The 24,038-nt window shown below is 42.6% G+C and overlaps 1 protein-coding gene across 3 annotated transcripts in view; it reads left to right on the top strand.

Annotated features, from left to right (window-relative positions):
• Window positions 1-24,038, top strand: part of GABRA5 (gamma-aminobutyric acid type A receptor subunit alpha5) — an 89,384-nt gene that overhangs the window by 16,970 nt on the left and 48,376 nt on the right. For all 3 annotated transcript variants that reach the window (XM_047769458.1, XM_047769459.1, XM_047769460.1), the window contains 3 exons: window positions 399-520; window positions 1,374-1,441; window positions 1,559-1,779. In XM_047769458.1, the coding sequence (XP_047625414.1) occupies window positions 399-520; window positions 1,374-1,441; window positions 1,559-1,779 (411 nt within the window). The remainder of the gene's footprint in view (window positions 1-398; window positions 521-1,373; window positions 1,442-1,558; window positions 1,780-24,038) is intronic.

Here is a 24,038-nt window from a genome sequence, read left to right as displayed (position 1 = left end):
CCTATGAGTGGGTTAAGCCTGCTTGTCTCTGCTCAGTGACTAATTTGTTTTAAAAATGGTTATACTGTTGACACAAGCAGCTCCTCAGAATCTGGGAGGGATGGCTTTTGAGCATCATGTGAGGTTGATGGGCAGCCAGCCCAGAGCCAACACTCTCTGCTTGGTTATTCGAGAATTAGGGCTTTTCAAGATATTCAAGAGTAGGGCTTATGTATGCGAAACAGTCACATGGGTGTTACCGAAGATCATTCTCAGATGCCCTCCCTCCAGGACAAGTCACTGTATTATTCCCTGGTTGCTATACCTTGAGAAGAATTTGTAAGAAATAATCACTCTTTCATACAAGAGTTTTTTCTTACAAGAGTTTAAACCCTTTCTTTTGTTTCTCCATTAAAAAGCTTTTCACAAATGCCAACCAGTTCTGTAAAAGAGGAGACCAATGACAACATCACGATATTCACCAGGATCTTGGACGGGCTCCTGGATGGCTATGACAACAGGCTGAGGCCAGGACTCGGAGGTGGGTGTGTGCTCCTTGGCAGAGGCCTTCCAGGCCCAACAGAAATTTTTGCTTAAACCCAGTCTCAAGCTCATGTTTGCTGTGACTCACATGATTCCTCAAAGAGGTTCCCTGCCAGGAGTTTGAATTGATGGGGTTGCCAAGGCTCCTGCATATTACCAGTTTGCAAATGCCAGAAGCCAGGGAAAGTGGTCTCCCTGCAAAGTCACTTTTCTCTCCAGATAATGCTATTGTCCATTCTGGTCCACCTATAGAGGAACCACTTCTTACGTGTTACTGAAGCTGAGGTTATCCTGTGTTAAGAAATACTTTGTAATCACCTTCATGCCCTTCTATCTATGGGAGTCCTTTTTCAGAAATCCACTGTTCATTGCCAGAGTTGTTCACATTGTTAAGCTCTGTGTTTAATTTTTCACTAGGGCCATAATCACAGTATTTACTGTGACCCTATAAAGTTGATAAAACTAAATGAATAGTAAAATATGGTTTCAGGGTACGATTGGTTTAATTTTGTGCTGAGAATCATGTCCTGTTTCCAGGCGTGTGCAGTACCCTGGGCTGTAACCGATTTAGATGTGCTACGTTTGAATTTGCTGCATTGCATAAAGGAGAGAGACCCTCTGGCAAATGCATTCTCCAAGGAAAATGTTAGTCCTTCTCCGTTATTTGCATGTTTAACAGGGACATTTACTTAAAACAGGATTTGACATTCTCCGTGTTTTTGACAAGCAAAGTCCACGCAGGCAGGCTCCCTGACTCCATTCAACCCCTCCCCCCACACACACACCCAGAATTATGTCCCTCTGAATTGTGAGCTGGGAGCCCTGGTGAGGAACCTGTGTCTTTGTTTCAGAGCGAATCACTCAGGTGAGAACGGACATCTACGTCACCAGCTTCGGCCCAGTGTCCGACACTGAAATGGTAGGTCCCTGGGAGGGCCCCACCCGGAGGGCCCCACCCAGGCCATTCTCCACCTGTAGGCACTGGCCTGGGTCCACCTCTGCTGAGCCATCACCTGGTTGCCTCCCTTTGCACTAGGAATACACCATTGATGTGTTTTTCCGACAAAGCTGGAAAGATGAAAGGCTTCGGTTTAAAGGGCCCATGCAGCGCCTCCCTCTCAACAACCTTCTCGCCAGCAAAATCTGGACCCCAGACACATTCTTCCACAATGGGAAGAAGTCCATTGCCCACAACATGACAACGCCGAACAAGCTGCTGCGGCTGGAGGACGACGGCACGCTGCTCTACACCATGCGGTGAGCGGTGGAGGAGCAGCTGGTGACCAAAGTGCTAGGGCCCTGGGGCTCCCAGAGGGCAGAGGTGGGCGGGGATGGGTGGGATAGGCGGGGCGATGCGGAGATGGCAAGGTAGGCGCAGAGGTGGGGTAGGCAGGTGATGTGGCCTTTGCCAGGACAAGGCTGCACTATTTTACCCCAAGAGTCCTACATCCAGAAAGCAGTGGGTTTGAGGATTGTGACTTGTGTGTGGGGGTAGTTTTTACCTTTTGACCTGCACAGACTGATGTCCAAGTAGATCATTTCCTTGGGTTACTATAGGTCCATAGTATTTCTTTTCTATACTTGTTTCTTTAATTCAAGATCAAGGGCATCTTTGGAATAGTAACCCAGATAACATAAGGTAGAGAAACTTTATTTTACAGAAATTTTATTTTAAAAAGCTAAGGAGAACCCTTTTTTGTTATTGCAGTTGTGCAACCCATTTGAAGTTTTAAAAGTCCATTTCTTATATGCTTTAACATTTCAAATGCCGAGGTTGAATTTTAGTATTTCTCATTTAAAGTGATCATCAGTCATTTCTTAAAAAATTCTGAATTACTTATTGCATCTGAGTAAATCAGTAAATTGACCTGTGAGAAAGACTCCCTTATATCTTTCCAGTTTCAATGATGGAGCTAAGCAGACATCCAAAAAAAATTTTTTTTTTTTTGAAATTAACAACAACAAAAAAGCAAAACGCGCTAAAGCTAAGTTGGGTTTTTTTTTTAAAAAAGGAAAGCATGTGCAATTATGTAACTGTTATTGGAATTTATCTTAGATACAATTTTTCGTAATACATTTTATATTTAAAATAATTAATCATAGTGGAAAATAATATTGATACAGTCACCTTCAGAGGCTGCATGTCCTAACACATATTCTGAGGAACGCTTTGACACATTGTGTCCCAAGCCTATTTGAGAAGAGGACTCAGTTTTTCTGACAACAACCCAATAAGGATTCTGATCAGTGATCCATGCACACACCTTGGCATTTTGTTCCAGTCCTCACTCTTTCCTTTTCCCCGCATTGATCTTGAACACCTCACCCATAGATGGAGACAGTTGTGAACATCATCACATCAGTGCCCGAGACAGTGCCTTCTGCATGCCAAGAATGTGTGAAAAGCTGAGAAATTTCTCAAGGGTTGACAGTCCTTGGTCATCCTTCTTTGGAAAAAGAAGGCTGGGCAATAAAGCCAAGAGCACTTTGTGAGCAGAGATCAGTTCTGGAGAGGAGTTCCACATCTTGGAGGATGCCCGGGTCCATGCATACAGGGCACTGGGTAGACCTGCTGTGCACCCACGTTCTGTTCATAGAATAAAAAAACCCCCAGCCCCCATGGGTTAGTATCCTTCATTGACACGTGGCTCCTATCCCTGAGACATCAGTTAGGTCCATCGCCCATAGCAATAGGATGTTTTCACCTGGTACAGGACAATTGCTTGGACAGGGTCTTGGGATAAGCCCCTTGTCCATAAGGGGAAGAGGCAGCACAGGGGCCTCTTACTGAGTGTTTGTGTACCAGGTACCTTCACAGACAAGTGAAGTCCTCAGACAGCCCAGCCAGCTAAAAGACACTATTTCCATTAACTAACAGACAGATTGAGGCTCAGAGATGTTTGGCAATCAGCCCAAGGTCACATAGCTGGACGCAGGAACAGCAGGAATTGGATTTGAAGTGTGAACAGTTTCCTTGTTTTATCCACTGCATTTGAAAATTGGAAGGATGGCACCTTATTAGATATATAATGGCCTTCTTGTTACCCTTGTTAAGGTGTCCTGCGCATGGAGTTCCCATCATGGTGCAGCAGAAATGAATCTGACTAGTGACCACGAGATTGCAGGTTCAATCTCTGGCCTTGCTCACTGGGTTGAGGATCCAGCGTCGCCGTGAGCTGTGGTGTAGTTTGCAGACGCAGCTCAGATCCCAAGTTGCTGTGACTATGGTCTAGGCCTGCAGCTACAGCTTCAATTCGACCACTAGCCTGGGGAACTCCATATGCTGCGGGTGTGGCCCTAAAACAAAACAAAACAAAAACAAAAAAAGTGTCCTGCCCAGAAGGAAGATACTGAAAACTAGATTGTCAGCAGTAACTTGTCCTATTTATGCAGTGCAAGCCTGCTGCTCATGGGTTGCAAAGTTGATAACCAATTTTCTTTTTTCTTCTTCAGTCATATACAACACTTGGAAAGTAGAAATAGTTTCACTTGGAAGAGTTAGGAATTTTAATGTGATGGAACTGTATAGCTATGGTTTGATGGCATTTTAATCTGCTGATTTAGCAAAGATGGTGAAATAGCAATAGGAATTAACTGGTGACAGGGCAGACCACACAGTCACTGAGCATTCGGGAGGCATAGCCTTTCTGTTTAGCACTTGGGTCACTCCTGCCAAGTCTTATAAAATTCATGATATACTTTGACCGAGTAATTCCTAGGTAATGTCCATCCTAAGGAATGGTTAGGAATAAGGGCAGAGTTTTATGCACCAAGGCTTTTATGCTCATATTGCTTGTGCTACCAAACTTTGGAAAAAATAGAAAAAGTCTGTTTATTTTTCAACTAAAACTATCTTTTAAAATGTTTGTTCAGACTTTGGACCCAGTTAAAAAAAAAAACATGAAAGTGAAGAACAAGGGTTCACACGATGCACTTTTAACCTGAGACAAATGTCAAGAACTATTTGAAAAAGCACTGTTACCAACTTCTAAAAAGTAACTCTGTAGCGCTGCTTATACATGGGAAGGATTCAGTTATGTAAAATCCCCACCATGCTAATCAGTTAAAGTAATATTCAAAGACGCACACAATTCAGAAAGATGGAATTCTTCAAATAGGTGGTTTCAAAAAAGCCAAGAGAACAGAACCCATTAATACCATTTGCACCCCCAAAGCTTCTAAAAAGCCTTAAGCATTTGCTTCGAGGTAATCTACAATTTCAGTTGTGAGGCACTTCCTACCACCAATACCTGATCTGCTTACAGGACCTATAGTCACCAGCTGCTCAAGGTAAAGCCCAAAAAAAGCGACACACACATCCTGTTGGACCCTCAAGGAGAGGACATATGAAGTGCCTAGTAGCTTCTTCCAGAATAGTCTTGTGGCAAGCAAAATGATGTGTTTTCCAGAACCATCCTTAGAGTTGTGCGTCAGACAGCAGGCTGGAGGCCAGGCATCCTCAAAGGAACCCTCAACACCGTGGTCTCCCTGGGTTGTCCTTGCCTGGACTGGAGAGGGAAGAGGCACAGATCCCAGAGCTTGACTTCAGTCCACGCAGTGACTGAATGACTGTCCCTCTGGCCAGCCTCGCTAATTTTTTTTTTTTTTTTTTTATGAGTAGAATTTTTAGTCATCACTGAGTAGCAGTGGATTCTGATTCCACTCCCCAGCAAGGCTGGGCAGTCCAGGGTGACCACATCTCTCGGGGGCCATGCACATCTGAGACACATTTTCCTTATAATACGGAGACAATGACCACCTCTCATCTCCATTTCCTCCACACCCTCTGAAGGGGCAGACTCTTATGTGGACCATCTTAGAGCCTAATCCGCTGGTCTTTGAGTTCCCAGCAGAAGAGTCAGTCACTCTTACTTAGTGTCCATGTAGGAACCACAGCAGGCAAGAAAGAACTTACTAGCTGTACAGCGGAAATTGGCACAACCTGTAATCAACTATACTTTAATTTTTTAAAATAATACTCCTTTACTTTTTAAATTTTATTTATTTATTAATTTTTTGCTTTTTAGGGCTGTACCCGCAGCATATGCAAGTTCCCGAGCTAGGGGTCGAATTGGTGCTACAGCTGCTGGCCTACACCACAGCCATAGCAACGTGGGATCCGAGCTGAGTCTTCAGCATACACCACAGCTCACAGCAACGCCAGGTCCTTAGCCCACTGAGCAAGGCCAGGGATCGAACCGGCATCTTCATGGGTCCTGGTCAGGTTTGTTACCACTGAGCCACAACGGGAACTCTCTAAAAACAAATTTTTTTAAAGAATACTTACTAGAAGGAAGGCTTTGCTAGTACCACTTGACAGCTGTTCCACCCAAGATCACGGTGCCACGCCCATGTAGCAGAAAGATGTGGGCAAACACTTTAGTGTGCTGGCAACTGTGCCATTGTGGGTAACACAGTGCCCTGCACTTGGGACAGAGCAGGGCCCTCTGCATTGCCACTCTGGCACACTCTGTAGTCCCCTTTGCTATTTTTATATAGAGAAAGGCATTTTTTTATTGTGATAAACAATAAAGGCATTTTTTATTCTGATAAAACTTTATTGCAGTGACCTAGAACCCAACACCCAGACAGTATCTCCAAGGTTTGTCTGTATATGCACAGTATATGAAATTTGCCTAGAGATAGTCTGTATATATAGCTCACATGCTAGTACCACATTGACGTAATCAGAGAGTTTTCAAGACTGATTTTATTTGTTCTTCCAGGATTTTCTCTTTGTCTTTGGTGTTGTGTTTTTTGAATATATTATGTCCATGCTTGGGGTTTTTTTAGTGTTTATCTCGTGTGGTATCCTAAGCTTCCTAGACCTTTTGTCACTCATTTTGGAAAGCTCTTGAATATTATTGTTTCAAATATCTCTTCTGATCCATTCTTTTTTTCTTCTGATATTCCACTTGCGGGCATCTTACATCTCTTGATATTGTCCCACAGCTTTACGTATTCTCTTCTGTTTGTTCACTATTTTTTCTCTTTGTGTTTCAGTTTGGAAAATTTGAATTTGAATTTGAATGATTTTCAAGTTCACTGAAGAGAATGGAATATTTTTGTGATTGTTCACACTCCATTCAGATTTTCGCTGTTAGGGGAAAACAATGCTTTGCATTGGAGCAATATGAAGAGAAAAAAGCATGGTTTTTGGAGTTAGGCTGATTTAAGTTCAAGTCTGGACTCTATAATTTAGTGGTCATGAGTTCATGGTCATTTTACTTTAATCTCTGAGAACCATGGTTTGGTTATTTGTTTCTTTCTTTCAGTGCCCTATAGTTGCAGGGTCTTGAGCATGTCAGTTTGAAAATCTGATTGTAAACACAGCTATTCCTTGAATGGCCACTGGGAGGTAGCACAGTCACATTTTTTGCATCACAATTGGTTAGTATAAGTAATTTACTTGAAGGGAATCAATGTACATGTTTCATATGTTTGATTTGTGGGTAATATGTTTGAAGGGAGTTATACATATAAAAGTAAAGGTTTGTAACTAAGCACTGGTATGTACATGTATGTGTATATACACTTTATACAGCCTCTGTATCTACAGCCCCACATATAACACCAGTGTCTAGTTAATAATGTCTTTCATGACCCCAACAGCTATATTGCCCAAATCTTGACATCTTTAAGATAACATTTTAGTGACCAGAATCAATGTATGAGTTAAATATTTGTAAAACATGGAAAAATCACCAAATATGAAATACAGTCTTGACACTCAGACCCCCCCAAAAAAAATCCATGTTGGTGTGTATCACGTGCATGCATACACTTGTGTAAACCTTTGTGTGTCCACATATACTCTCCTGTAGCTTTTGAGTGGTGTTATTCTCAGAAAATTGTTTTGTAAGTAAGCTTTGTAATTTTTCTTTTTTCTTTCTTTTTTTTTTTTTTTTTATGGTCCCACCCGTGGCATATGGAAGTTTCCTGGCTAGGGAATGAATCTGAACTGCAGTTGCAACCTAAGCCACAGCTGCAACAATGCCAGATCCTTTAACCTCCTGCACTGGGCCAGGGATTGAACTCCCACCTCTGCAGCAGCTCAAGCCACTGTAGTCAGATCCCCACTGTGCACATAATCCTGTCACTTGGATCAATTCCAAGAATTGGCCAAATGACCAACCTTTCAATACATAGTTCTACATTGCTGTCTAGAAAACCTGCACCAATTCCTCTCCCCCCCAGCAGTGAGAGGAGGGATGGTTTCTGTTGCTTCCTCACTGACACCTTGTAAAAAGGAAAATGAAGGACCAGCCCATTTTGCTGCATGAGATGTGATCAGCAATAGAGGACCCCAAGGGTAACAGTTACTCAGCCCCAGATTCCCTGGACACCTGTTTTTGTCTTTCCCTTGCTTGAGGGTGACCTTTGCTCCTAAATGTGGAGCCTGGGACTTGGCTGTACAGCATGGCCCCCACCTCCGACTCCCCAGCGGGTGTGCGCACTCACTCTCCATCAGTTTCCTCAGGCCCATGGCACCCAGACGTCCCCAGATGGCTCCCCAAAGCCCCCTGCTCCACCAGCTCTAGGTCTTCTACTGGCTGCTCCCAGCTTATCTTGGCCAGAGTCACCTTTGCAGCTTTGCAGCTGCATTTGATATCCAGGCTGAACTTCTGAGCAACTTGGGAGAGAGCTCATGTCTTGATTACACATAATTCTGTGTAATTTCATACAGTCCATGGGCTCTGGGTGTCTGGCTCCTGGGCCAACCCTCAGGAGGAATTTACTGCTCATGAAAGAGTAAACAATGATGGAGGAAAGAAGACCAATTTTCTTTTTCTTTTTCTTTTCTTTCTTTTTTTTTTTTTTTAGGGCCTTACCTGTAGCATATGCAAAGTCCCAGGCTAGGGGTCAAATCAGAGCTATAGGTGCAGGTCTACACCTCAGACACGGCGATGCAGGATCCAAGCCGTGTCTGAGACCTACACCACAGCTCACAGCAACACTGGATACTTAACCCACTGAGCGAGGCCAGGGATCGAACCCAGATCCTCATGTTTATTAGTTGAGTTTGTTGCCATTGAGCCATGACCTTTCTTAACCCAGGCCGTCTCACCACTCAGACCTTAGCTGGGGGTATTTAGAAGTGAGATCTAGAAAATTTCTCTCCCACAGACATGCTGACTGCCAGGATTCTGCCAGGTTTATGTAAATTCAAGTTTATGTCGGGTTAACAAATTGTTCTTTGGGGTTACAAATGAGGAACTCTTAATTCCAGTTTCTTGCCTATTTGATTTGAAAACATGCTGGAATTATCCAAGGTCAGTTCACTCCAGTCAGTCTAGACTTGTGGACAAGATCAGGCCACTTCATCCTTTGCAAGTAGGTCAGCTCCAGCACATTTTTCTTTTTAGGTTCTGACCCCATGTAAGATATCAGACACTCCATTCCAGGCTGCTGGCACTGTGCTATCTTGGGCTGGAGTCTCAGAGGTCCCTCACCAGGCAGGGACTTTTGTCGAAAGGGCCAAAGCTGCCACAAGATGTCAAGGAATCTCTAGGGACCTCTCCTCAGAGGCCACAGGGAGAAAGGCATAGACAGCCACTGGCTCGGTTCTTGGTCCCAGGCCCCATCCCCAGCCTCACAAAGCCTTTAGTAATGTCAGGGGGAAAGAACCACTTGACGTGGGCAGCTAATCACTTTTCATAGCCTTTATGAAGTGCCAGATACTTTAGAAATATAAATTCATCTAACCCTCTAGACACCCAAAGAATCTGATACCATCATTATCCCTGTGGATAGATGAAGCAAATGAAGCAGGTAAAAATGAATACACAGGAATTAGTCCATTCATAAAGCCCAAATGCCCTACTCAACTGCCTACACTCACGTAATGTAACAGCCGAGAAACAGCCTTCAGCGATTCACGCTATTCAGCCAACACAGGTGAAAATAGTCGCCACCAGGTGGAGCCCCATCCACTTATATTGAGGAGGAATGGGCTGGCGATCCAGAGTGCCTTGTTTCAGACCCAAGTAAAGCACAGATTTCACGAAAGCATTTTCAGGGGAAGCAAAGCACTTCGTTTCTGGAGACAGTTCCCACGAGCTGCAGTTTCTCAGAGCCTGGAAATCCGCCCTTAGCCCCACACTCTCAGCAGCATGCAACCAGCCTGCACCTCCCACCAAGCCACTGGCTCGGTGTCCAAGGGCTACTGAAAAGTCCTCCTGTCCCCTCCCCTGGGGAAACATGCAGGGTCCTTCAGTGTGCTGCAGTTGGTGGTCTCGTCCCATGTCTGCTCTGCCCATGCTGTGAGTTTAAGATCATCCAAGATTTCAACCTGGTACCTCGGGTGGTATCACATTTCTGTCTCTCAGTTATGTGGCCCATGCTGTGAGGACTTCTGCATTTACCCAGAAAATGATTATGCCTATGTCTGACATTGATGGAGAACAAAGAGTCCAAGTCCTTGGTGCTCAGAATATTTCCCAAGTGGCGTGGAGTCAGGAGTTTGGGGTTTTGTTTTAATCTGTGCTGTCTGACACAGTAGCCACTGTACCTTAATGTTAAACTTAATGTAAAACATTGAAGAGTTGCCCGGTGGCCTAGCAGTTAAGGGTCAGTGCTCAGCATTCAGGTCAGCACTGTGGCACAGTTCCATCCGTGGCCCAGGAAGTTCCAAAAGCCACTACACCACCAAAAAAAAAAAAAAAATTAGATCCCACATATAAGTGGTATCATGTGATTTGTCTTTCTCTGTCTGCTTACCTCACTTAATATGATAATTCCTAGGTCCCTATTGCAGTAAATGGCATTATTTCATTTTAATGACTGAGTAATGTTCCATTGTATATATTTTTTGCACTTTGCATTTTAAGTATTATTGATTTATAATGTTGTGTTAATTTCTGCTGTACAGCAAAGTGATTCAGTTATACATATATACACACTCTTTAAAAAAATATTCTTTTCTGGGAGTTGCTGCCACAGTGCAGTGAGTTAAGTATCTGATTGCAGTGGCTCTGGTTACTGCAGAGGTTTGAGTTTGATCCCTGGGCTCTGTGCAGTAGGTTAAAGGATCTGGTGTTTCTGCAGCAGCAGCCATAGGTCGCAGCTTTGGCTCTGATTCATTCTTTGGCCTGGGAATTTCCATATGCTGCAGGTGCAGCTATATAAAAAAAAAATACTTTCCAGAGTTCCCATTGTGGCAAAGCGGAAACGAATCTGACTAGGAACCATGAGGTTGTGGGTTCAATTCCTGCCCTTGCTCAGTGGGTTAAGGATCCGGCATTGCCATGAGCTGTGGTCTAGGTTGCAAATGTGGCTCAGATCTGGCATTGCTGTGGCTGCGGTGTAGGCCAGCAGCTGTAGCTCCAATTCGACCCCTAGCCTGGGAACCTCCACAGGTTCAGCCCTAAAAAGACAAAAGACAAAAAACAAAACAAAAAAATACTTTCCATTGTGGTTTATCATAAGACATAGAATATAGTTCTCTGTGTTCTACAGCGAGGTCTTGTTGATTATCCCATGTATTAGAGCTTACATCTGCTAACCCCAACCTCCCACTCTATCTGTCCCCCAGACCTCCTCTTCCTTGGCAACCAGATACAACGTATTTGTTCTCCAGATACAACGTTTTTAGTGTATTTATTTTCTAGCTTTATTGAGATAATTGACTTATAAGGCTGAATGAGATCAAGGTGTACACTTGTTGCTTTGATACCTTCTGTATTGCAAAAGGATAACCACCACAATATTTGAAAACACTTCCATCACATCACACAATCACCATTATCTTTTTTGTGGTGAGAGTGCTTTAGATCTACTTGCTTAGCAACTTTCAATTGTGTAAAGCAGTATTATAACTAAATTACCTTGCTTCCCCACATTATACCTAGAACTTTTTTTTTTTTTTTTGTGCTTTTTAGGGCTGCACCAGTGGCATATGGAAGTTCCAGGCTAGGGGTCGAATCGGAGCTACAGCTGCCAGCCTACGCCACAGCCGCAGCAACACCAGATCCAAGCTGCATCTGCAACCTATACCACAGCTCACGGCAACACCAGATCCTCAACCCACTGAGCAAGGCCAGGGATCTAACCCTCATCCTCATGGATACTAGTCAAATTTGTTTCCTCTGAGCCATGATGGGAACTGTCTCATTTTTTAAATAGGAGTTTGTACCTTTTTACCAACATTTCCCCATTTATCCTACCCTACGGCCCCATCTACTCTCATTTCTATAAGTTCAGCTATTTTACATTCCACAGGTAAGTGGTATCATGTAGCATTTGTCTTTCCCTGATATATTCCATTTAGCATAATGCCTTCAAGCTTCATCCAAGTGGATGCAAATGGAAGAATTTTTTTTTTCTCATGACCGAACAATATTCTGTTGTATGTAGATGTGTGTGTATATATCACATCCTCTTTATCCAGTCATCCAGAGAAGGACATTTAGGTTGTTTTTATATCTTGTCTATTGTGGAAAAAAAAACCAAAAACAAACAAACAAAAAAAACCCTGCAGTGAACATGGGAGTGTAGGTATCTCTTGGAATTAGTGTTTTCACTTCCTTTGGAAATATTCCCAAAAGTAGGAATCATATGGTAATTCTATTTTTAACTTTTTTGAGGACACCAACTTATATTCCCACTAACAGTGTAAGAGGGTTCCCTTTTTTCCACAGCCTCACCAACACTTGTTATCTCTTGACTTTTTGATGATAGCCATTCTGACAGGTGTGAGATGGTATTTCATTGTTGTTTTGATTTGCAATTCCCTAATCAGCAGTGATGCTGAGCATCTTTCCAGGTACCTGTTGGCCACCTAAATGTATCTGGAGAATATCTTTTCAGTTCTTCTGCCCATTTAAAAAATTGGATTGTTCAGGTTTTGCTACTGAATTGTATGAACTCTTTACATATTTTGGAAAATAACACCTCATCAGATAGGTGATTTGCAAATATTTTCTCCCATTCCATAGGTTCCTTTTCATTTTGATGATTATTTCTTTTGATCCGCAAAAATATTTTGGTTTGTGTAGTCCCAACTTATTCATTTTTGCTTTAGTTATGTCCAAAAAAATTATTGCAAGACCAGTGTCAAGGCAATAAAAATCCTATTTGAGCAGTTTTATGGTATCAAGTCTTATGTTTAAGTATTTGATCTATTTCAGGTTAATTTTTATGAGTAGTGTGACATATGGATTTGATTTTATTCTTATGCATGTGGTTATCCAGTTTTCTCAACACTAAGCATTGAAGAGATTATTCTCTTCCCAATGAATATTCTTGGCTCACCTGTCAAATGTTAATTGACTGTATGTTTGAGGGATTGAATGGACTCTCAATTCTGTTTCATTAGTCTGTGTTTCTGTATTTAAGCCAATGCCACACTGCTTTGATTACTGTAGCCTTATAGTATAGTTGAAATCTGGAAGTGTGATGCCTGCAGCTTTGTTCGTCTTTCTCAGGATGACTTTAGCTATTCAAAGTCTTTGTGGTCTCATACAAATTTTAGGATTGTTTTTCTATCTCTGTGAAAAATGCCTTTGAAATTTTTGTAGACATTACATTGAATATATAGATGCTTTTGGGTAATATGGATATCTTAACAATATTGATTCTTCCAATCTATGAACATGAGATTTTTTTTTCCCATTTGTTTGTATCTTTTTCAGTTTCTTTCATCAAAATCATTTTCAGTGAATAAGATCTTTTACCTCCTTGGGTAAATTTATTCCTAATTTTTTTTTTTTTTTTGGTGCTATTGAAAATGGGATTTCTCTTTATTTCCTTTTTAGAGGTTTTGTTATTAGCATACAGAAATGCAGTTGATTTCTGTTTGTTGACTTTGTACCTTGAAACTTTACTGAATTCATTGATTAGTTCTAACAGGTTTTTGACGGAGTTTTTAGGATTTCCTATGTATGAGGTCATATCATTTGTAAACAAAGATAATTTTAGTTTTTTCTGATGTGTGTGCCTTGTATTTCTTTCCCTTGCCAGATTACTCTGGCCGGGACTGGTAAGAGTGAGCACTCTTGTCTTGTTCCTGCTCTTAGAGGAAAATCTTTCAAACTTTCACCATTGAGTGTGATGTTAGCTATGGGCCTGTCATGTATTGCCTTTATTATATTGAGGCACATTTTAATTTTAATTTTTTATTTTTTTGGCTCTACCTGTGACACATGGAAGTTCCCAGGCCAGGGATCAAACTTGCACCGCAGCAGTGACCCTAGACTTTCCTTCTTCCTTTCCTGTCTGGATAATGTATATATTATTGAAAGTTCCCTATTATTATGGTATTGTCTGTTTCTCCCATCAGCTCTGTTAATACTTGTTTGGTATATTTAGGTGTTCCAATGTTGGGTGCATGTATATTTAGGACTGTTATATCATCTTGATGAATTGACCTGTTGTCATTATATAATGACCTTTGTTTGTTGCTTGTTATAGTTTTGATACGCGGTTGTGGTGGTGGCCAGATCCGGTAGTGTGCACACACCCAGCTGCAGGGGCCAGTTGCCGACACGCATGTAGTGGTGGGGGCCAGGACAAACAGCAAGGCCTGAGTCGACTGGGGGCTCACTGGCAGCTCTGAGGGCCCTGGCTCTCTGTGTGCACTAGAAGTTGCTAGATCATGCCACAGACGTGAGGCAGTAGAGACAGTTGACAGGTTGGGCTGGGGGTGTGTTGGTGCACTGCTGGAGGGGCCATCACAGTGGTGCAGGACAGTGACAGAAGACAGGACCTGATACAGGTCAACAAGCAGTTGTGAGACTTTGGCTTTCTGTGCGCCCCCCATGCCTACAGTCCCTCCTGGGTGTGCTCTCTGTCATGGAGGCCAGCAATGTGAACAGCGTGCTGGAGGGGCTGGCCTCCAGAGCATGCATGGTGATGGGCATCCATGGTGGATGTCTAGGCTGGAACTTCTTCAGCTGTAGAGGCCTGGGCTGACTGCTGGTGTGGTGTCCAGGCTTTGTCAGGTGGACAGGGGAGGTACTGAGGACAAACTCAGGCGGGTGACTCAGGCTGGTGTCAGTGAAATCCCTATGGGGTGAAAGCTGGAAAAATCTTCTGGGGTTCAGTGGTGGCTGTGCAGGCCTTTGGTTTCCTCAGTGACAGCATCACTAGTTTTGTCTGCAGAGCAGGTCACTGTGAAGCACTGTCTCCCCACTGTCTGGACACCCAGCTCTGCCAGTCTTGGTTGGGTGTGGGTGAGGCAAGACTTTGGCATGGTGCCCAGAACGGCAGGAAACCTGATGGCTCACTCAGCTCTTCCTTTCCTGGAAGTGGAAAGTGGGCTCTCGACCTGTCTCAGCTGATTTTGTTCATAGATAACTGTTTAATTGTTGATCTTTGTGGGGAGTGGAGACTTGGGTCTCCAAAACGATGACGTACCTCCCCTGCAATCTTTTAATGGGGTGATTTTTATTTTTTAATTAATTTTTTGGCCACACCCATGCCACCATGACAATACCAAGTCCTTATCATGCTAGGCCACTGGGGAACTCCTGATGGAGTGATTTTTTTTTTTTTTAAAGCATTTTAAAGAGCTCCCTGGTGGTTTCTGGATTAAGGATCTGGCATTGTCGCTTCTGTAGCACAGGTTTGATCCCTGGCTGGGAACTTCTGCATGCTATGGGCATGGCAAAAAAAAAAAAAAATGCACATTTTAAATGTGTGAATAATCAAATAGACTATAAATATTTTTAAAGACATCCAACAAGAAAATAAACATTGCTAATCTAATTTTTATTATCAAACTTTTTTTCCAGTTGAATCAATTTTTTTCCCACAGTGCTTCCCAGAAATATTAATAAGAACAATAAACACATACCTTTATGTATAAACTTAGGGAATGTTGTTTTCTGTTGGTATTAAAACACAGAGAAGAAAAAGGACTTGGGAGAGACTCATAGGAGGGGCCCTTTTAGGTTCAGCGGGAGCCCAGGAAAGGTTTCTCTAAGTCCCTTTGTAGTTGTGGCCAGAAGGACAAAGTGGCAGTGGCTGGGTGTCCTGAGCCACTGTTTTAAGATGCATCACACCCCATCACACCCTGGAACCTGGATGTCATGGTGTTGGTGGCAGGCATGTCTGGGGAGATGACAGGAGGGTTCTGCCTTCTGGGCTAGTGGGCAGGGTAGGTTAACAGGGAGTGATGGACAGCTGTCTTGGGTCGGCTGCAACTGCTGAGTTCAGGGTGAGGGTATGCTAGACATAGGGACAAAAATGTGCAAAAATATGAAAATAGGAGTCAGAGTGAAATAGTTTTTAAAAGTATGTGTGATGAGATCTTAGAAGAATAGACCTAAAAGGTGGATGAGGACCAATTCAAAGGGTCCCTGCTTTGGGCCACTTGCAAGTTCCAGGGCAAGGAGCCCAACCTTTCCTGACACCGCAGACTGGCTACTTCTTTTCTTCTCAGATGTCTTAAAGTCATAGGTATCCCTGTTCTCCTGTGACAGGCAGGCAGCACGTGGGGCTCACACATGTTCAGGCTCTTGCACTTTCTCCATCACTTGTTCATAGAAGCTGATCCTTGGTTATCAAGAATCAACCCTGTCACATCCAGTCCCCCTCATTCTCCTTCGTCTTAATTTCTTGGGAGTTCCTATTGTGGCTCAGTGGCAACGAACCCGATTAGTATCCATGAGGATGAGCGTTCGATCCCTGGCCTCGATCAGTGGGTTAGTCATCTGGTGTTGCCTTAAGCTGTGGTGTAGGTCACAGATGCAGCTTGGATCCCATGTTGCTATGGCTGTGGTATAGGCCGGCAGCTGTATTTCCGATTCCCCCTCTAGCCTAGGAACTTCCATATACCACAGATGAGACCTTAAAACAACAATAACAACAAAAATTCTTGGCCTTCTGCATCTCAGGGCTTGAACTCTCTCCATAAGTGTTCCCCTGTCACTGCCTAATAAACCTGTGTTTTCCTGTGTCTTCCTTTCCTGTCACATCAGGAAGATGCCAAAACCTGTCATTTCAGCCACTTGAGGTGCGTGGTATGCCCTCCAGTGGGAGGTTGGGCATGTATTTTGCCTTGTTCTCTAGGGAGTCGAACGAAGTCTTGAGACCCTTTTAAAGCTATACAGACCTAGAGGCACAGCCAGGCCGACCGAGCACCCTGTGCTCTGGTGTTTTGCCTTCTTGTCTCATTCCTGGGTTTCTTCTCTGAAAGTTCCTCTGTTTCCACGACCCAACCTGTCTGTTTACCTATATGCTGTAAAACACAAGCATTGATTTCGTCCTCTGTGGCCCCAAGTTCCCAGTGGCCTGTAGGACCCCCACAGCCTCATGCACACCTGCCAAGGTCTGAAATGCAGTCCAGAGTTCTTCCCAAATAGCAACTGCTTGCGAGTTTTATGTTGACCAGCTAGTTCCTCTTCCTTCTCTGTCCTCTGGCACTGGCCCTTCTTTTCCAGCCCTGGCTACTCCCATTCATTCATGCCATGCCCAGCTGGCTAGCTCACTCAGGCCCCTCACCTCCACTGCACTTGACAGACTTCTGGCTCTCTGGGAGTCATTCTGAATTATTCATGCATTTTTTTTTTCCTTTTTATGGGCACATCCATGGCATATGGAAGTTCCCAGGCTAGGGATCTAATCGGAGCTGCAGCTGCCGGCCTACACCACAGCCACAGCAATGCCAGATCCAAGCCACATCTGTGACCAATGGTGCATCTTGCACACTGGATCCTTAACCCACTGAGTTAAGCCAGAGATCAAACCCACATCCTCACAGACGCTATGTCACGTTCCTAACTTGCTAAGCCCCAGTGGGAACTCCCCTGAATTATTCATCTGAGTGCAGAAGCCTGGATGATTAACAGCACCGTCTCAGTTTCCCTTGTTAAGGTTGGAGAGCGTGTTAAGTAACTTTCACGTTCCTGACTCAAAACCAGCTTGTGTGCAGGCTCTGGAACTATTCCTCTGGGGCTAGAATCCTACTGGGCCACTAATTGTGTGACCTGGGAGAAGTCAAGTAACTTCTCTTTGTTTGTGAGGTGGGCCGAAAAATAGTGCCTGACGTCTAGGCTTGTTGTATGTTTATAAGTGAAAGGAGCTTTTTCACAGCACCCGGCCCAGAGGAGAAGCCCATTTAGTCCTTGTCAGCCAGGCTGGGTCAGGGTCTCCGTGACAGCCTCGCAGACCCGCCTTAGGCTTTCCCGCAAATGGATAAAGGGGACCCGATCCACCTTCCTTTGTTACATGTTTTTCCTCCAGACTCATCAGTTGACAGCCTTCCCACCGCTGGTCATTCCCCAAACTTGAATTGCCTTGGAACCCAGCACCTCTGTCTGATCCGTTACTCTGTATCATACGGGGTCGTGTAAAGGCCATTGGGCATAGATTTCTTATCTTTTTATGGGCTCTGGGGCATCTCTGAGTGTGTGTGGTAATGTTGCCCCTAAAAGAACCAAAAATCTGTTGTCTCTGCAAAGCAGCCTTAAAAAGAGCTTTTGAAAAGATCTCATAAAAGGCAAATGAAATGGAACAGAATGTCTCACACATTCAAAAGTCTTCCCCCACCTTTTAAAGTCACTTTTCAACAATCCAGTTTTAATCAACTTAGGCAGTAGACCTTCCCATTGTCTGTTTTAGTCTGTATGCTGTCCTTGTCAGGTGGGGGTGCTGCAGGTAAGAGGTGGGGGTGGGGGTGCTGCAGGTAAGAGGCAAATTAGTTGAATATTGTTATGGCCTGAATTTTGTCTCCACTCTCCCCTTCCCCCCACCACTTTGAACCTGAAAGTCCCAGCCTCCAGTTCCACAGAATGTGACTATATTTAGAAATAGGTGGAGTTCCCATCGTGGTGCTGTGGTTAATGAATCCGACTAGGAACCATGAGGTTGCGGGTTTGGTCCCTGGCCTTGCTCAGTGGGTTAAGAATCCGGCGTTGCTGTGAGCTGTGGTGTAGGTCACGGACGCAGCTCAGATCCCCAGTTGCTGTGGCTGTGGCGTTAGGCTCCAATTTGACCCCTAGCCTGGGAACCTCCATATGCCGCAGGAGACGGCCCTAGAAAAGACAAAAAAAAAAAAAGGAAATTGGTCCTTTAAAGAGGTAATTAAGTTAAAAAGAAGTCATTAGACACAATGTTGTAAATCAACTATACTTAAAAAAAAAAAAAGATCATTAGAGGGAGCCCTAACCCACTATGACTGGTGCCCTTCTCAGAAGAAGAGATCAGGACACAGACCACCACAGTGGACCAAGTGGAGACACAGGAAGAAGGCGGCCGTCTGTAAGCCAAGGAGAGAGGCCTCGGGAGGAACCAGCCCTGCTTTGATCTCAGACATGCAACCTCCAGATCTGTGAGAAGATTCATTTCTGTTGTTTTAGCCACTGAGTCTGTGCCACTTTATTTTGGCAACCCTAGTTGAACGAACACAGATATCAGTGAAAAGCTGCATTGCCAGACAAAACATCCCAGCCCACCACCACAGCTGCCTCACCTGCACATTCAAGCAATCAGTTTCCTTACAGACTTGGAGAAGTATAAGTTACTCATTAATAAAATCTAAGGTTTCAGAATTCACATGTCTTTTCATGTCTACTAATGATAAGGACAATGAAACCCAATTCGTCTTGTTGCTTTCCCTGTTTTATGTTCAATTTCCCCACTACAAGTATCTGATTCTTTGCTCTGTGAACTTGCATGGTACAGACCAGTCAGTGCCAGTTACTGTGTACATTCACTGTGTGCTGGGGTAAAAACCAACCCAGAGAGGCACTTCTTAGGGCATATTTGACCATGCTGTTTTTGTTTTGTTTTGTTTTGTTTTAATGATGCGCTTTTCCTAAGTTGATGACATGTGAGGACTGGTAGCCTTGAGCTCAGTAATTTAAATGATAGTGAGAAAAGCCTGAAACCCTTCCTGACTTACAAAAACTCCATACAGTTCCAGAATGTTTGTCTGGCCACTTGATGGAAATGATAGACTGTCACAAAAAGAGTTGCCCCAGTAGAAAGTAGAGCATTCTGAAATGTAAAGTGGAAAGAAGATCTCGGTGGTCAGGCCACAGTTGTGAAAATTGAGAGGAATGATCCTGGCTGGCAGTTCTAGGTAGAAAATAACTGAGTCTCTGAGTTTGGATGGAGAAGTCTTCACTGTCCAGTGAGCCTAACAGAAAATTTAAGCGAAGTCCTTGTGTTACAGAGGATGCAGCTGCCGCTCAGGTGGGGCTTAGTCATCTAGCATCACCCAGCACAAAGTGTCTGTCTTCTCACCCACATGCTTCAGCACCACCCTCTCTATCAGCTTCCCCAAAGAAGGATGTCGTGTCAGCATTTCAGAGATTCTGGGTTGTTAAAATAAAATATGTTAAATAACATTTTAAATCCCACTCATATTAGCCATTATTCGAGACATTTGGAATTCTGGAGGAAGAGATTCATTGAGAGAAAGCTGCAGCATCTGTGGTGTAGAAATTGGCACTAGGGCTGCAGACTCTGTTGGCTTTGAGGTCAGTGGGCAGCACGCTCTCTGGCCTCTTTGTGGGAAAAACTGTGGTTTTTCTGTTCCCAGATTCACTTATCCAGTCTTTATTTCCTTCCTTCCTTCAGTTAGCTTTGGGTTTAGTTTTCTCTCGTTTTTCTAGTTCCTTAATATGTAAAATTAGGTTATTGATTTGAAAGCTTCCCTTTATTTATTTATTTTAATAGCTTCATAGTTTCATCTATGGCATATGGAAGTTCCCAGGCTAGGGACCAAATCTGAGCCGCAGCCGCAACCTATGCCATAGCTGTAGCAATGCCAGTTCCTTAACCCACTGGGCCAGGCTGGGGATTGAACCCACACCACAGGGACCCAAGCCACTGAAGTCAAATTCTTAACCCATTGTGCCATGGTGGAAACTTCAACTATCTTTTTTAATTTAGACATTTACAGCTCTGAATTTCACTCCGAGCACTGCTTTTGCTCTATCCCATAGGTTTTCATATGCTGTTTTTGTTTTCATTAATTTCAAAGTTATTTTTTTCATTTCTTTTATGATTTATTCTTTGACCCATTTGTTATTTAGGATTGTGTTGTTTAATTTCCACATACTTGTGAAATTTTCCATTTTTTTCTTGTTGATTTCCAATTTCATTCCATTATGGTCAGAGGAGATGGCTCTGTATGATTTCAGTATTTTAAAATTTATTAAGACTTGTTTTGTGGTTGAACATATGATCTATCTGGGACAGTGTTGTATGTGCCCTTGAAAAGAGTGTGTATTCTGGTATTGTTGGGTAAAGTTCTCTAAATATGTCTGGTAGGTCCAGTTGGGTTATAGCATAGTTTAAATCTTCTATTTCCAATCATTATTCTGTCTGGTTGTTCTAACCATTTTTGAAAGTAGGATGTTGAGGTCTCCAACTCCATTTATTGTAAAAATGTCTATTTTTTCCTGAATTTTGTCAGTTTTTGCCTCACAAATTTTTGAGGTTCTGTTGTGAGGTTCATGTATGTTTATAATTTCTATGTATTATTAGTGGGTTGAGACTTTTATTTCTATATAGTGCCCTTCTTTGGCTTTTGCAACAGATTTTATCTTTAGCTCTCTTTTGGTTATGTTTGGGTGGAATGCTTTTTTCCACCCATTCACTTTCAATGTATTTGTGATTTTGAAACTAAAATGAATATCTTGTGGGCAGTATATAGTTAGGTCATATTTCTTTATTGATTCTGCCAGTCTCTGCCTTTTAATTGAAGTGTTTGTTCCATTTAGATTTAATATAATTACTGACAAAGAAGGACTTTGCCTTTTTTCTCTTTGCTTTCTTTCCTTTTTTTAAAATAAGTGTTTAAAAATAATCTAGTAAAGGGTTGGGCTGAATGTATCCCTCCAAATTCCTATGTTGAAATCCTAACTCCTAGTACCTCATAATTGTGGCCATATTTGGGGAAATGGGATCTTTAAAGAGGTGATAAAATCTATTTGCTTTTAATATGCTTTAATGTTTTTTTGGTTACTCAGCTCTTCCACTATCATCTTCTTTGGTATTTAATTGATTATTTTTCCCCTAGTGCACTATTTCAACTTTCATCTCATTTCTCTTACTACATATTTTTCAGTTATGTTCTCAGTGGTTACTCTGGGGGTTTAAGTTATCATCTACATTTATGACAATCTAGTTTGAATTAATACCAACTTAGTTTCAATAGTATATAAAAAACTTTGCTCCTATGGGTCTGTTCCCCACTTATGTTGTTATTGTCACAAATTATATCTTTATATATAGTGTGTCCAGTACGTAGATTTATAATCGCCATTGTTATGCATTGTCTTTTGAATAATATAAGCTAAAAGAGAGGTTTATGAACCAAAAGTAAAAATAACACTAGCTTTTATATTTACCTATGTCTTTACAGGACTGTATTTTTCATTTCTTCATGTGACTTCCAGTTGCTGCTAGTTGCTTTAAGTGCACTTAAAGGACTCCTTTTAGTATTTATAATAGGGCAGGTATATCAATAATGAATGCCCTCAGTTTTTGTTTATCTGGAATATCTTAATTTTTCCATTTTTTTTCTTTTCTGGCTGCCTTGCAGCATATGGGGTTCCCGGGCCAGGGATCAGATCTGAGGTGCAGGTGCAACCTGTGCTGCAGCTGTGGCAACACCAGATCTTTCACCCGCTGTTCTGGACCAGGGATCAAACCCATGTCGCAGTGCTCCAGAGATGCTGCCAATCCCATTGTGCCACAGTGGGAACTCCAATTTCTCCTTTTTTTTTTTTTTTTTTTTAATTTTCCCACTGTACAGCAAGGGGGTCAGGTTATCCTTGCATGTATACATTACAATTACAATTTTCCCCCAGCCTTTCTTCTGTTGCAACATGAGTATCTAGACAAAGTTCTCAATGCTATTCAGCAGGATCTCCTTGTAAATCTATTCTAAGTTGTGTCTGATAAGCCCAAGCTCCCGATCCCTCCCACTCCCTCCCCCTCCCATCAGGCAGCCACAAGTCTCTTCTCCAAGTCCATGATTTTCTTTTCTAAGGAGATGTTCATTTGTGCTGGATATTAGATTCCAGTTATAAGTGATATCATATGGTATTTGTCTTTGTCTTTCTGGCTCATTTCACTCAGTATGAGGTTCTCTAGCTCCATCCATGTTGCTGCAAATGGCATTATGTCATTCTTTTTTATGGCTGAGTAGTATTCCATTGTGTATATATACCACCTCTTCCGAATCCAATCCTCTGTCGATGGACATTTGGGTTGTTTCCATGTCTTGGCTATTGTGAATAGTGCTGCAATGAACATGCGGGTGCACGTGTCTCTTTTAAGTAGAGTTTTGTCCGGATAGATGCCCAAGAGTGGGATTGCGGGGTCATGTGGAAGTTCTATGGATAGATTTCTAAGGTATCTCCAAACTGTTCTCCATAGTGGCTGTACCAGTTTACATTCCCACCAACAGTGTAGGAGGGTTCCCTTTTCTCCACACCCCCTCCAGCACTTGTTATTTGTGGATTTATTAATGATGGCCATTCTGACTGGTGTGAGGTGATATCTCATGGTAGTTTTGATTTGCATTTCTCTTATAACCAGCGATGTTGAGCATTTTTTCATGTGTTTGTTGGCCATCTGTATATCTTCTTTGGAGAAATGTCTATTCAGGTCCTATGCCCATTTTTCCATTGATTGATTGGCTTTTTTGCTGTTGGGTTGTATAAGTTGCTTATATATTCTAGAGATTAAGCCCTTGTCGGTTGCATCATTTGAAACTGTTTTCTCCCATTCTGTAATTGTCTTTTTGCTTCCTTTTTGGTTTCCTTTGCTGTGCAAAAGCTTTTCAGTTTGATGAGGTCCCATGGGTTTATTTTTGCTCTAATTTCTATTGCTTTGGGAGACTGACCTGAGAAAATATTCATGATGTTGATGTCAGAGAGTGTTTTGCCTCTGTTTTCTTCTAGGAGTTTGATGGTGTCCTGTCGTATATTTAAGGCTTTCAGCCATTTTGAGTTTATTTCTGTGCATGGTGTGAGGGTGTGTTCTCGTTTCATTGCTTTGCATGCAGCTGTCCAGGTTTCCCAGCAATGCTTGCTGAATAGACTTTCTTTTTCCCATTTGATGTTCTTGCCTCCCTTGTCAAAGATTAATTGACCCTAGGTGTCAGGGTTTATTTCCGGGTTCTCTATTCTGTTCCATTGGTCTGTCTGTCTGTTTTGATACCAGTACCACACTGTTTTGATGACTGTGGCTTTGTAGTATTTCTTGAAGTCTGGGAGAGTGATGCCTCCTGCTTGGTTTTTGTTTCTCAGGATTGCTTTGGCGATTCTGGGTCTTTTGTGGTTCCATGTAAATGTTTGGATTGTTTGTTCTAGTTGTGTGAAAAATGTCATGGGTAATTTGATAGGGATTGCATTGAATCTGTAGATTGCTTTGGGTAGTATGGCCATTTTTACAATATTGATTTTCCCAATCCAGGAACATGGAATATCTTTCCATTTCTTTACATCTTCTTTGATTTCTTTGATTAAAGTTTCATAGTTCTCGGCATATAGGTCCTTTACCTCCTTGGTCAGGTTTATTCCGAGGTATTTGATTTTGTGAGGTGCAATTTTAAA

The sequence above is a fragment of the Phacochoerus africanus genome, chromosome 2 (assembly GCF_016906955.1).
Source record: "Phacochoerus africanus isolate WHEZ1 chromosome 2, ROS_Pafr_v1, whole genome shotgun sequence".
Lineage (NCBI taxonomy): Eukaryota > Metazoa > Chordata > Mammalia > Artiodactyla > Suidae > Phacochoerus > Phacochoerus africanus.
The sequence above is the reverse complement of the archived record's forward strand: the minus strand, read 5'-3'. Positions and strand labels throughout refer to the sequence as shown.